Source organism: Dendropsophus ebraccatus, chromosome 2 (assembly GCF_027789765.1).
Source record: "Dendropsophus ebraccatus isolate aDenEbr1 chromosome 2, aDenEbr1.pat, whole genome shotgun sequence".
Classification (NCBI taxonomy): Eukaryota; Metazoa; Chordata; class Amphibia; order Anura; family Hylidae; genus Dendropsophus; species Dendropsophus ebraccatus.
In genome coordinates, this window is record NC_091455.1 from 56,410,182 (window position 1) to 56,424,119 (window position 13,938).

Consider the following 13,938-nt stretch of genomic DNA (forward strand, 5'->3'; position numbering starts at 1 on the left):
TGTCTCAGATTTAAAGGGGCAGTGCGCTCCTAATTGGTAGTTGCACCTAATCACTCCCCTATAAATCCCAGCATGCCCTGTCCCCTGGGTTGGAGCCTCTACATGCTTCCCATAGCGTTTGGCCCAGCTCCCTGTTGTTCCTGTGTCCTGTCCGTTACCTGGTCCCAAGTCCCTGTTCCTGAGTCCTGTCCGTTACCTGGTCCCAAGTCCCTGTTCCTGGTTCCTGTTTCCCTGTCACTCCACCTGTTCCTGTGTCCAGCCAGTCACGTGCTCTCTCATCTGCAGATTATTGCCTGTACCATCTCCTGCCACGCCTCGCCTGCCGACACCAGCAACCAAGCCAGGGGTAGCGACCTGGGGGTCGCCTGCCGCAGCAAGTCCATCCCGCCTTGCGGCGGGCTCTGGTGAAAACCAGCGGCCCCTTAGACTCCGCTCCCTGGTGAGGTTTGTGCCATCGCTGGTGCCGGTCCAGTGGATCCACTACTCCGGGCGTTACAGTCTGTAAAAGTTTCCCAAGGTGAACTACAAGTGTCCCTCTTTGGCTGTCCAAAAAGTTGGGAGGTATGCACAATCTCTTTAGACACCACTAACAAAGACAAATGCACATTACTGACACAGACACATTACTGACATGCACAACATAGTGGCACAGACACTTACTGACACACACATTACTCACACAGACACATTACTGACATGCACAACATAGTGGCACAGACACTTACTGACACACACATTACTCACACAGACACATTACTGACACAGACACTTACTGACACACATTACTCACACACACATTACTCACACAGACACATTACTGACACACATTACTGACACACACATTACTGACACAGACACATTACTGACACAGACACTTACTGACTGGCACACACACATACACGCAGCACTTACAGCTCAGTTTTTCCCATCGTCCTCTCTGTTGGGCTGATCTCCACACTGTAAGGTTGAGGACCTGCGGGTCTGAGTTCAGGTCCTTCAACCATCTTTCTCTCTCTCTGTGCAGGATGCCCACATGTCCTGCTCCTTCTCTGTCTTCTGATGCTCAGCTCACTCACCCTGCACTACAGGGCTGAACATTATCGTACCGGGCCCCTCTCCCCCTCCGGCCCCTAATTTATTTGCTAACAATAAACGTTACAGAGTATAGGCTGGTATAACTTACTTCCTAACATGTCATCAGCAACTGAACATGAGTATGCCCATAAGTATACATACATCAAATGTATCTTCATGGCCACTCTGGAATATGTCTTCTTCATTACTGGACAGAAACACAGGGGCTGATGCTCTGAGGTGTCCATAGAATATGATGTACACTTGAGATGTGGTCCCAGCAGACGGCATATCACTAGTGATAATAGATACTTTCCATTTTCCAGCTGCATGGATCAAAGTAAATACAATATAAATGAAGCGGTTGATGTAAAGAGATAGATCATCATCTACTAAAGGCAGATTTAATACCTGCCGAGTTAATGCTGTATCTGGAAGAATATGGACTGTGGCTATAATGTTATATTTAACCTATAAAGCTACTTTATATGTCATTTTATCCTTCTTTGTGACAGTAGTTTGAAAACTAAAGAAGCTAAATCAGTATATATTTGGATGGAATCAGTTTTTCTAATAGACATAGACATGGTCCATAACATACTGTACTATAAATATGGAGAGAAGATTTATCAGCCAGTGTTCTAATCAGAATGCAGCTTGCTTTGGGCTTATAATGGGAATGTTTTACTATATATATTGTCAATCTACAATGGCAATGACTGTGGAATGCTTTAAAGACATTAAGACTATGTTCTCAAAACATACTAAAGATACTAAAGATTGCAAACATCGGCCTTTGTTGTAAAACAATAGCTGTAATTAATGCTCATAATCATCATTTGCGATCTTTAGTACGTTGTGGGAACATCTATTTAAAAATCTCATGTCTTCCAGTACTTATCAGCTACTGTATGTCCTGCAGTGAGTGGCGTTTTCTTTCCAGTCTGACACAGTGCTCTCTGCTGCCACCTCTGTCCATGACAGGAACTGTCCAAGGCAGGAAAGGATTTCTGGGGATTTGCTACTGCTCTGGACAGTTCCTCTCACAGACAGAGGTGGCAGCAGAGAGCACTGTGTCAGACTGGAAACAATACAACACTTCCTGCAGGATGAGTACTGAAAGACTTGAGATTTTAAGTAGAAGTAATTTAGAAATGTCTAGAACTTTCGGACGCGAATTGATCTGAAAGAAAAAAATTACATGAGAACACCTTTAAGTCAATTGCCTATTTAAAGTGAAATTCACTCTGGTATAATGTCTTATGGATTAAGACCTTATTTACACATCCCATGAAATTGTCCGTCATAGTAGGCACCCGCCCGCCTAGGTAGGGGTGCCCTGGGACTACTGTGGCACTCTCCACATGGGCAGTTTAATGTTATTAGCCCAGTGGGCCGCTAGGTAGGGGTTAATAATTCAGTAGAAAGGGGGGGGGTGTCCCTCCCTCCTCGCTGCCTTTTCTCCCTCCCCATCAGGCAGCAGTAGCCAATTATATAGGTATCCGGGTCCCGTGGCCAATGGGAGAGCAGGGCGGTATTTGGCAGTAGATATTACCTGGGGTTCCCGCTCTTTCCCTCAGTTCACTTCCTCTGCATAGCGAGTTGGTTGTGTTCCCCATGGCTTCGGCTGATGAGACATTGATGGCCGCGCTCCAGGCGCGTGCAGCCTCGGAGGGTGAGGGCTGGCTGGGCAGATTCATGGCCGGGCTCAGCTCCCCTCCGGTTAATTTTCCTCAGCACAGCGAAGGTAGGCGTTCGTCGCGGCGTTCCCGAGCCCCTATCCGCCTTAGCCCCTCCCCCGTACTTACGGCATCCGGTTCGGCGCTTGGCAGATCCAGGAGAGCTGGTCAGCCTGCTCGTGCTCCTCCTGCTTCAACTGCCTCCGCTTCCCTCGTAACGGCCGGCGGCCCCCCCGAAGTGGTGTTGTCCCGGCCTGTAGCTGCCTCTTCACCGGCGCCCCACAGCGGCGCAGCTGATCCCGCTCCGTCTGTCTCCCTCCCGGTACGGAACCCTCTGACGCGTCGGGAAGCGACACGTGACCTGCAGTCGGCATACGGCTTAGTCAGCACCCTGCCACTGTTAGAGCCCTCAGCAGCGGCCGCACAGGCTTTCAGGTACCCGTGGCTTAGGATGGGGAGTCAGGCTAGTGTGTCCTCTGACGACTCCCCCATCCCTTCGGCCCAGCAGGAGCTGGTAGCTCCCTCCCCCTCTGCCGTTCCCCAGGTCGCACAGACCCTCATGCAGCCCCCCGCATTGCCCCAAGCTGCGCAGGTGTCGGACGCCGCAGCAGTTTCTGGGGAGATGCGGTCATCTACTGCTATTACAGCCCAGCCGCTGCCGCACTGCAGCACTGCCCCCACGCTTCCACCACCTGCTGATAGGGTGCAGGACACAGGTCGCGCGGCATCCAGGCTCAGCTCGGTATCCCGCAGTTCTAGGCGCAGCAGGCGCAGGTCCCGCTCTTCATCTGACTCTCAGGACTCGCGGCGCCATCACCGCCGCAGGTCGTCTGGACACCATCGCAGCCGCTCCAGTCGTCGGTCTAGGGCTTCCGGTGGCCGCAGGCGTTCCAGGTCGTCCAGATGGCGCTCCCCGTCCACGTCTGGGGGTTTTTCCAGCGCCTCTGACGCATCTGGCCGGAGCCCCAGGGACCTCCGTGGAAGCAGGAGTTTGTCCCGTTATTCTAGGCCTAAGAAAGCAGCAAAAGGAGGAGTCACGACGGCGGCTGTTCCAGACCCGGTGCCTGCGGTGTCGTCCGCTCCGTCCGCCCCCGTTATGGCGTTTCCAAGTTCTTCTACTACGGGTGAGTTTAACTTTACCGGGGCTTGGGGGGCGGGAGGGTCAGGGGAGGGGGCAGTGGTTTCTACTTTGAAATCAATCTTGGATAAGTTGTCCACACCTCCTTCTTCTGTCATGGTTACTCCGGGGGAGCAAAGGGTCCCTCCCCCTATGGCGGGTTTACATAAGGATGCGTTCTTTTGTGGGATTAGCCCTTTAGGATCGCACCTGAGTATGGATGTGAAAGAGAAGATTTGGTCCAATCAATATGTTGACATTTGGTCGCTCATATCGGTGGACCAACACACGGTGGACAAAGAGCGGCGTCCGTTCACTGACACCAAGGTCACGGACCGGAAGCCGCGGGTGGCTAGGAACATTAATAATTGGTTGCAGGCTTTTTCTGTACTAGGTTATCTGATGGGGCAGAAACACCCCGAGCGCTGCTCGGAGCTTTTTGTTTACTTCGACAGTATTTACTCTGCTTACAAATCGCACGGTGGATCTGCCTGGTGGCAATACGATGAGGACTTCCGTCGGCGTTTGGCTCTTCAGCCGGAGATCGGCTGGGGGGTCAGGGCGACGGACGTGTGGTTGCGCCTCATGATGGCCCCAAGGGTTCAGCCCTTTCGGGGGGCGGCCGCTGTCACCGGGACAACGGGAACAGCGGCCGTACGCCGCCCGGGAGCCTGCTGGCTATATAACGAGGGGCACTGCAGATTCGCGGGGTTGTGTAAGTATCGACACGAGTGTTCGACTTGTGGCGGAGCTCACTGCGCCACGCGTTGCCCCACTCCAAAAGGCAGGCTCCCTCCTCGAGCGACCGCTACCGAGATCAAGGACCACGGTGAGGGTAGACGTGATGCGCCCGTGGCTAGATCAGTACCCCAATAGAACGGACGCAAAAATTTTGTTTGAAGGATTTATGTTTGGTTTCTTTATCCCCTTTTATTATTCTTGTTCCCCCCTGTCTTCCGATAATTTGAAGTCGGCACGCGATCATCAGCAGGTACTACGGGAAAAAATTGAGAAGGAGGTGTCGTTGGGCCGCATGGCCGGCCCGTTTTGCTCTCTTCCTTTTAGGAACCTCAGGGTCTCCCCCTTGGGAGTTGTGCCTAAAAAGGAACCGGGCAAATTCAGAATGATTCATCACTTGTCGTTCCCAAAGGGATCATCAGTGAACGATGGGATTCCGGCAAGTGATGCTTCGGTTTCGTACGTGTCTTTTGATAAAGCAGTGTTGTTACTCAGGAGGGCGGGGCGCGGTGCATTACTTGCGAAATCGGACATAGAGTCGGCTTTCCGCTTGCTGCCGGTGCACCCCGAATGCCACCATTTGTTGGGCTGCCAGCTGGATGGCCAATTCTATTATGATATGTGCCTGCCCATGGGATGTTCCATTTCGTGTCACTTCTTTGAAGTTTTCAGCTCCTTCCTGGAGTGGGTGGTGCGATATGAAACGGGTTTTGATTCGGTCATCCATTACTTAGATGATTTTTTGTTCATTGGTCCGGGTCAGGGCGATTCATGTCTATATTTGTTATCTATGTTTCAAGGTTTCATGCACCGCTTTGGGGTACCGCTTTCCCCGGAAAAAACGGAGGGCCCTACCACAAAGCTGACTTTTTTGGGGATCGAGATCGATTCCGTGGACATGGTTTTCCGTTTGCCTGCTGACAAGCTGAACAAATTAAGGGACTTAATCGAGGGTTTTCTGGCAGTACAGAAGGCCACATTGAAGCAGGTCCAGTCCTTGCTAGGGCTGCTGGTCTTCGCCTGCAGGGTCATGCCCATGGGGCGCATTTTTTTGCGCCGCTTGGCTATGGCGACTGCGGGTGTAAGGGCGCCTGGGCACCGGATACGGATTACACTCTCTTTGAAAGCTGACTTAAGAGTTTGGAGGGAGTTTCTCCGTAATTACAATGGCCGGACTTGTTTGATGGGTACTAGACTGATCAATGATGAAGTAGCCTTGTACACTGACGCTGCTGGCGCCTTGGGTTTTGGTGCCATCCTCGGTCATGAGTGGTGCGCGGACGTGTGGCCGGAGGCGTGGAGGGATCGGGGATTGTGTAAGAACCTAACCCTGTTGGAGTTGTTTCCCATAGTGGTGGCTATTGAACTGTGGGCCTCGGAACTCTCTAACAAACACATTTGTTTTTGGTCTGACAATGCCAGCGTGGTTTCTTGTATAAACAACCTCGTTTCCTCCTCTCCTCCTGTCATTAGTTTGCTCAGGCACCTGGTCTTGCGTTGTTTGGAACATAATGTTTATTTTCGATCCCGGCACGTTCCAGGGGTTAAGAACAATGTTGCTGATGCTCTGTCTCGATTTCATTGGCAGGAGTTCAGAACGCTGATGCCCGGGGCCAGAGAGGTGGGCAGACCGTGCCCGGAGCTGATATGGAACCTGGTGGATCTAGAATGATGTCGCTGATTTCCTCGTCTGTGTCGCCAAGTACATGGCGGCAACATGGTAAGGCGTGGGCAGAGTGGTGCGCACTAGTGGGAACGCGTGATGCTGCAGGAAGCCGTGAGCTCCGGCTAGAAATTACGGTGGAATTCTTGTTGAACATCAGAGATGCGGGTCTATCAGGGGTGGTTGCGCAGCGCAAGTTGGCTGGGGTAGCTTTTTATTTGAAGCTGTTGGGATGGGACGACGTTACAAAAGCCTTTTTTATACGGCAGGCGCTAAAAGGATGGAAAAAGGAGAGGGTTGTTACGGATAGGCGTCGTCCGGTGTCGTACGGGTTGCTGTCTCGTTTGGTTGCGCATTGCCCAGCCGCGTGCGGGTCTCCGTACGAGGCGACTCTTTTTGCAGCGGCGTTTGCGCTAGCATTTTTCGGCGCGCTTCGCATAGGCGAACTTCTTCCTCCTTCCAGAGTACGGCCGGGTGGGCTTAGGGACTCCGACGTGTTCCTTGGCAGGGAATTTTTACGGCTCCGGATTGCCAGATCAAAAACGGACCAGGCCGGCCAGGGGGCGTGGCTTCCGCTGTGGGCGGTGGATGGTCTGGTTTGCCCGGTTAAGCTGGCACATAAATATGTTGCAGTGAAAAGCGCGGGGGAGCGTTTTTTGGCCCACGAGGACGGTTCTCCTCTCACGATTTTTCAGTTTAGATCTATGTTCCGTAAGCTCCTCACGGCCCTGGGGCTTCCCCATGAGGAGTATGGAACGCACTCTTTTAGAATCGGCGCAGCGACCGAAGCGGCTAGGGCGGGACTCTCTGAATCGGTGGTGAAGAGGATTGGCAGATGGCGTTCGGCGTGCTACGCGCGTTATGTTCGCCCTGAATTGGTATTATGAGTTCCTAATTGCGTTTTTTCTTTTCAGAGGTCGTGATGCCCGCAATATGGATTGTGGGTCATTCATACATATTTCGTGCCTGTCAGCGTGCAGAGGTTCGTCCCGGGGGCAGGAGCCTGGGCTTCCGGAATATCGCGGTCTCCTGGAGGGGTATAAGGGGCCTCCGCTGGCCTCAGGTGCTGACTGAGGTTATGTCCATATCTGCCGCGGCTAGCTGTCCCGTTATATTGGTCATACATGCGGGAGGAAACGATCTCTGTCATGCGAAAATAGGTGAGCTCATGACGCTGATGAGGGCTGACATTGAAAGGATGGTATCCTTCTTCTCTGAATGTATTCTCGTTTGGTCAGAGATCGTCCCCCGTGTGGTGTGGCAGTTCGCCAGAAATTCGGAGGCGGTGGAAAGGGCTCGAAGAACGCTTAACGCTAGGATGTCCCGATTTGTCAGGTCCCGTTCCGGGGTAGTGGTTCGTCACCGCCAGCTTGAGGGCGATAATAGGGGCCTAATGGATGGGGACGGGGTTCATTTGTCCGAAATTGGCACCGACATATTTCTGTCCGGCCTGCAGGATGGTATAGAGCAGGCGTTGTTTTTGCTCGGTGGTGGTCGGACCCCTGTCTAGGTATAACAGGGCTCCTCCGTGGCTGGAAAGATTATGCCTGGGTAGTGTTGTCGGACGTGTACGGCGGGAGTCCGCCGGTGGCACACCGTTTTAACCCAGATGAAGAGTTTGGCACCGCAGTGCCCGTTGGTTTTAGTGAAAGTTATAAATAAAAGCTGTGGCCGACCATCACCCAGCAAAGTTATTACTGTGTCTGTTTTATTCCTAGCGGCGGGTTAAACGGGGAGACAAGATTGGTGTGGAGCCTATTAGTAGTCTAGTAGGCACCCGCCCGCCTAGGTACGGGTGCCCTGGGACTACTGTGGCACTCTCCACATGGGCAGTTTAATGTTATTAGCCCAGTGGGCCGCTAGGTAGGGGTTAATAATTCAGTAGAAAGGGGGGGGGGCCAGACTACAGGCAGACTGCAGGCAGCCGAACTCCCCCGCCCCCCTCAGAACAGTTCAGGTCAATATGTGTATGCCGGCTCCATGTCTCCTGACCTGACAGCCCTGACTGCCACCTCCCTTGCTGGTCCAGACTAAAGGGAGGGCAATATAGAGATAAGCACTCCTTTGCAGAGGATGGGGGGTTCGGGCTTGCGGGATACGCTGATTGTCAGCAGCTGTCAGGGAAAGGGGGGGCAGGGAGGGTTCGGCCTTGCAGGATGTGCTGCCAGCAGCTTCTGAGGAACGGGGGCGTTAGAAGGGACTACAAGGCCCAGCATGCCATATACAGAGGGACTACAAGGCCCAGTATGCCACAGACAGGGGGCCTACAAGATCCAGCATGCCATATACAGGTAGACTACGAGACCCAGAATGCCATTTACAGGGGGGCTACAGGGCTCAGCATGATGCCTGCACCTGGTGGAATACATACTGGGGTGATTTGATGCACGTCAGTGGAAAAGACGCATGTAAAAACATATGCAATTACAGATGGTTTTCCATGGATCAAGGATCTAGCTAGCTAGACCAATCACGGTCCTTAAAAATCACTGGATGTGTGAATAAGGCCAAAGGTGTTTCTATTTGAGCTAACTACAAGTGTTTGATCTTTGGCATTTGCCCTGACTATGGATTCAGCCTTCATTCTGCTCTGTGGACTTATCACCTGGTCCAACATCTTCTGTAATTATTGTAATTGCAGCTCAAGGAGAGTAAAATATCATCAATATTCAACTTCCTACTAATGTAGTATCCAACCAAATACAAGTAACCACAGATACCTTCTGAAGACTGTCACTGACGGAAGTATAAGGAACGTTTCTCAAAAGTGTACACAATACAATACGTATCATTTGTGTGGTAAGACTAATACAAGCTATCTCTACTGTCCAAGGATGATCTCTGAATCAAGGTTTATTATGTTAAACATATTTTGTAATGCTTGCTTGTGTTTTTTTTTCTAATTTTCCATTGTACTAGGTATATTGTTACATCTTGCAGTTTTTATTCTCACCACTAGCTATAAAACTAAGCTGAGATTTCCTGTGTTGTCTCAGGTGACAAGTAGGAAGCCATTAGGCTATGTTCACACACAGTATTTGGATTAGTATTTCAGTATGTCAGTTGTGTGTGGGCTTATACACATTAGTATTAAATAGTGCTGAAAAGCTGACAGTGAGTGTGAGGCACGTGGATGTGTGGCCATGTCTGGTTTTATTTCTCCATGGAATTTCTTAATGCCAATATTTTAGTCAGTATTTGCAGCCAAAATCAGGAGTGGAACTGACCGAGAAAATTTATAATTGAAAGATTTCAAGTTTCTGTGTTTTCAACCCACTCCTCATTTTGGTTGAAAAAATACTGAGCGAAATACTATGTGTAAACAGAGCCCTAAAGTGAAAGGTAGAGTAAAAGAGAACAAAGACAAGCGCTCCATGTGCGGGACCAGATACAATAGGATGGATAAAAATCCAGTAACAGAGTAAAGCCGGGTCCCCTCTCACCTGCAAGATCGAGGAGCAACTAGAAGGAAACCAATGTGCAGCCTTCCTGCAAACCCACGACGGGGCCATAGCAAGATGCAGTCCTTCTCTTCCCATTCCAGCAGGATAAACAGGCTCAAGCGTTTTTAGACCGGACTGATCTCTTCATCAGACGCTAGCATAATGATGAAGAGACCAGTCCGGTTTAGAAATGCTTGCGCCTGTTAATCCTGCTGGACTTGAGAGAGGAGGACTGCATCAAAGTGAAAGGTGACACTGGTAGATGAAATAGATGTAATAGGCCCAGTAAACGAGCACTGATCTAGTAGATTGGCACTTGTGTACAATATTGATTGCTCTGTGTAATAGGAGCCTTATGCTTTCTGACATCTGTGTGCCAGTAAGATGCAGGACTGTTTTTTCAGAATGCTTTGGATTTCTGGATAATATTACATCTGCTTGAATTTCCAGGTGAGAGTAAATTCTGATCAACTGCAAGAATCTTTGTCCAGTTTTACTACTTGGCTATAAGTTGTAATTCTATTTTATTACACAGCTCTCATAGTTCTTTATAATGTTATGTTTGGCTATAAAAATGTACTATTTATTTGAACAGAAGGTTTCTCTGACCACTACTACAATGTAGTCAGGGCTAAATTTATACTGGGCGTTAAAAGACAATAAAACTGATAGTGAGGAGACACTTAAGTACCTTAAAGGGGTAGTCTGCTCCTAAAGTGTGATAGCATGCCCCCATGGTATGCCATCATTCTATCATTGGTGGGGCCCAAACTATGCTATCCCCGATGATCATGAGATTGAAGGGATGGGGCTCTGAGCTCCTGGGAGGCATATGGCCACCCAAACAAACTAATACTTTCCGTGGTTTATTATCTCCTTGCTACAGTTCTGCTATGATTTGCAAAAAATTGCTGCTTTTCTACCACAATTTTGCACAAATCAAGGCATTGTAACATTATCTATCCTATATTATGAACATCACGCTAGTACTGTCATAGTTACAGTGGGCTGGGGGGGCCCAGCCTTGGTGAACACCCTGGGGCCTATGGTAAAGTAAAAGGGGTTGTCCAGCGAAAATCTTTTTCTTTCAAATAAACTGATATCAGAAAGTTATATAGATTTGTAATTTACTTCTATTAAAAAATCTCAGCTGCTGTATGTCCTGCAGGAAGTGGGGTGTTATTTTCAGTCTGACACAGTGCTCTCTGCTGATATCTCTGGCCGAGACAGGAACTCTGTCTCGGTTTTCTATGAATGCCCATAGACAGTTCCTGTCTCGGCCAGAGATGTCAGCAGAGAGCACTGTTTCATACTGAAAATAAAACAACATTTCCTCCAGGACATATAGTAGCTGATAAGTATAAGAAGACTTGAGATTTTTTAATATAAGTAAATTACAAATCTGTATAACTTTCTGACACCAGTTCATCTTTATAGTAGCCCAATACTCTATCACACCAATATCTAACTTTGTTTGTGGTTGTTGGTGTTAAGATACTTAGAATGTTTCCTTCTCTTCCACTGTTCTAAGTAAAGAAAAAATTGGGCTGACATTAAAACACAAGTATATCATATCCATTTTACAAGAAAAAGTATATGCACCAATGATGTGGGTATATGAGCCGGCATATAGCATTTATTTGCCTACATAAAAACATTCATAATACACATGTAAAATTAACAGGCTGCAACAGATTAATTACCAACTGTAATCCAACGAAAATAAGTCCCATTATCTTTGGGAACGGCCTGCACCATGAAGAGGTTTAGGGAAATTAATCAGAGTTTAGTGAGCGGGATTAAATGACACTTCTCCTTTTACTAGCGCACAATAAACGTTTAGGATTTTCTGCTGGTATGTACAGACAGAGATAAACCATGTTCTGCTGCTTTTTATTATGCCAGCAGCCAATACAGCTTTGAGAATTAGATATTTGGTCAAAAAAAATTCTATAGCTGAACCATTTGTCTCTGGCTCACAAATCCCTTTAAGCACCTGATCTATTTTGGCTGATATTTAGAGTGCAGTTTATAAGGCTTGACTACCTAACCTGTGGTCCTGGGATTTTAAGCTAGATATTACATATATTCTAGTTGGTCATCAGAATTCTTTAGGCTGGAGCTATACACAGATCTTTGCATTCATCAGCAGGGACAGACTAGGACGAAAAAAAACCAGCCACCTGGAGCATGCTCGAGTCGATCCAAACCCGAACTTTTGGCATTTGATTAGCGGTGGCTGCTGAAGTTGGATAAAGCCCTATGGCTATGTGGAAAACATGGATATAGTCATTGGCTGTATCCATGTTTCCAGACAACCTTAGAGCTTTATCCAAGTTCAGCAGCCCCTGCTAATCAAATACCATACGTTCGGGTTCAGATCGACTCGAACCCGAACCCATTTTGCTCATCTCTAGTTTTGACTATTATGTATAGCTTCAATAACAACATAGAATGTTGTCTTACAATTTACATTTAGAATGTTGCATTAGAATTTTGACATAGAATGTTGCATTAGAATTTTGACATACTGTAAAATGTAAGTTTAAAATGTTGACATAGAATGCTGGCTTTGAATGTTAATATAGAATATAGGCTTAGAATGTTGACATAGAATGTAAGTTTAAAATGTTGACATAGAATGCTGGCTTTGATTGTATGATATAGAATATAGGCTTAGAATGTTGAGATAGAATGAAGGATTGGAATGTTGTCATTGAATGTATGTTTAGAATGTAGACATTAGCCTGATTAGAGGTCCCTGATTCCTGATCATGGTTCTTGCTCTCTAATATAGACTACTGTCTGTGGCCCTCCTTGTTAGACCCTTGCTTGGCACCCCTAACTTGTCTCTGTGACCCTGCTTCCCTTTAGCAAAGCTTCCTTACAGACTCTTTATTACCTCATCCTCTTTTTCATGCAAAGATCCTTAAGCTTTTAGTTGCTGATTGGCTCTTCTGAGCTCTAGCTATTGCTCAAGAATTATTAGTATCATTATTACAGCTTCTAGCTGCTTCTGAGTCTGTGTAGTTTTTGCCATGATTTGCACAAAATAGAAGAACAATACTTGATTCACTGGTTGGGAAAAGAGTGGCCCACAGAGGGCACAGGCGCTTCTGGCATTTGCAAGAATTGCCAGATGGCCAGTCCAGCCCTGTCGATCAGTAATTGTTGAACAACTTGTGTGCAACTTTCATGCATCTTCTTTGCAACTTTGTTAGATAAAGTTGACTGTACATTGGCTGTTGCCTTTTAGTCTCAATCTTGGGCACTGCATTGCAAAATTACTGGGGGAGAGGGAGGACGCCAACGTGCAGAAGCTCTGGGGCTGCTCTCGTCCTCCTTCTCCACAAGACTGCTGGACTGCCGGTAGTATGATGGGGGAAGCACTTGGGAGAAGTTGTTTGGGCATTGGGGTGACCTGTGCTCCATGCACAGTGACATCCTCCCTCTTCCCCAGGCAGCTGTCATGACCCCCAAGCAGCTGAGCGCGCCAGCCACCTGGAGGGGGAGGACATCACTGTGCAGGAGATCGGGGTCACCATAAAAGCTCGGCAGGGAACACCTCTCTGGCTGCCACCCCTAGGGTTAAGAGCAGGGATTGGTGGGAATCCCTGCTTCTTTACAGTAACTAGTGGTGCACAATGCACCCCTACCTACTGTTGGTCCAGAGGAGGTAAATGGTGATGCTATTGCATCACCCATGAACTTTTTTTTTTTTTGTTAAATAATAAGCGCTGAACTGTTTACACTCTTACACTCTGGATGCCGGGTGCTCTGAACCATGGAGAGTAAAGCCCCATTTAAAACATTTACATTGTTCCCTATGGGAACACACAGCTTGGTTCTGGAACTGCCTTCCTAAACCGATTGTGTTTGAGAACAGAGGTATTACTGTACATTGTTCATCGGCAATGTGAACAATATTAACTGCTACAAGACAGTCCACACTAGTGAATGGAGATTATTGTAGCAGCAGCATACAGATTAAGATTTGCAGAAACTTTTGACAAGTTCTCAGACATGTCAAAAGTTACTAATAGCACCACATCTCACTCTTGATCCCTAGACACAGCAAGGAAGAGTGCATGGAAGCATGTATCTGTCCCTGGCTGTCAATCAAATCTGACTTGTTTGAGCCATCAGAATCTATAGAAGGAACAAGTGGCTGCCATGCACTCTCCCTGGATGTATCTCAGGATCATAGCGGGTCTCAGGACTGAG

General features: G+C 48.2%; 1 protein-coding gene across 5 annotated transcripts in view; it reads right to left on the reverse strand.

The window, feature by feature from the left end:
* Nucleotides 1-13,938, reverse strand: part of RP1 (RP1 axonemal microtubule associated) — a 313,669-nt gene that overhangs the window by 254,265 nt on the left and 45,466 nt on the right. For all 5 annotated transcript variants that reach the window (XM_069957582.1, XM_069957581.1, XM_069957583.1 and 2 more), the window contains exon 4: nucleotides 1,237-1,400. In XM_069957582.1, the coding sequence (XP_069813683.1) occupies nucleotides 1,237-1,400 (164 nt within the window). The remainder of the gene's footprint in view (nucleotides 1-1,236; nucleotides 1,401-13,938) is intronic.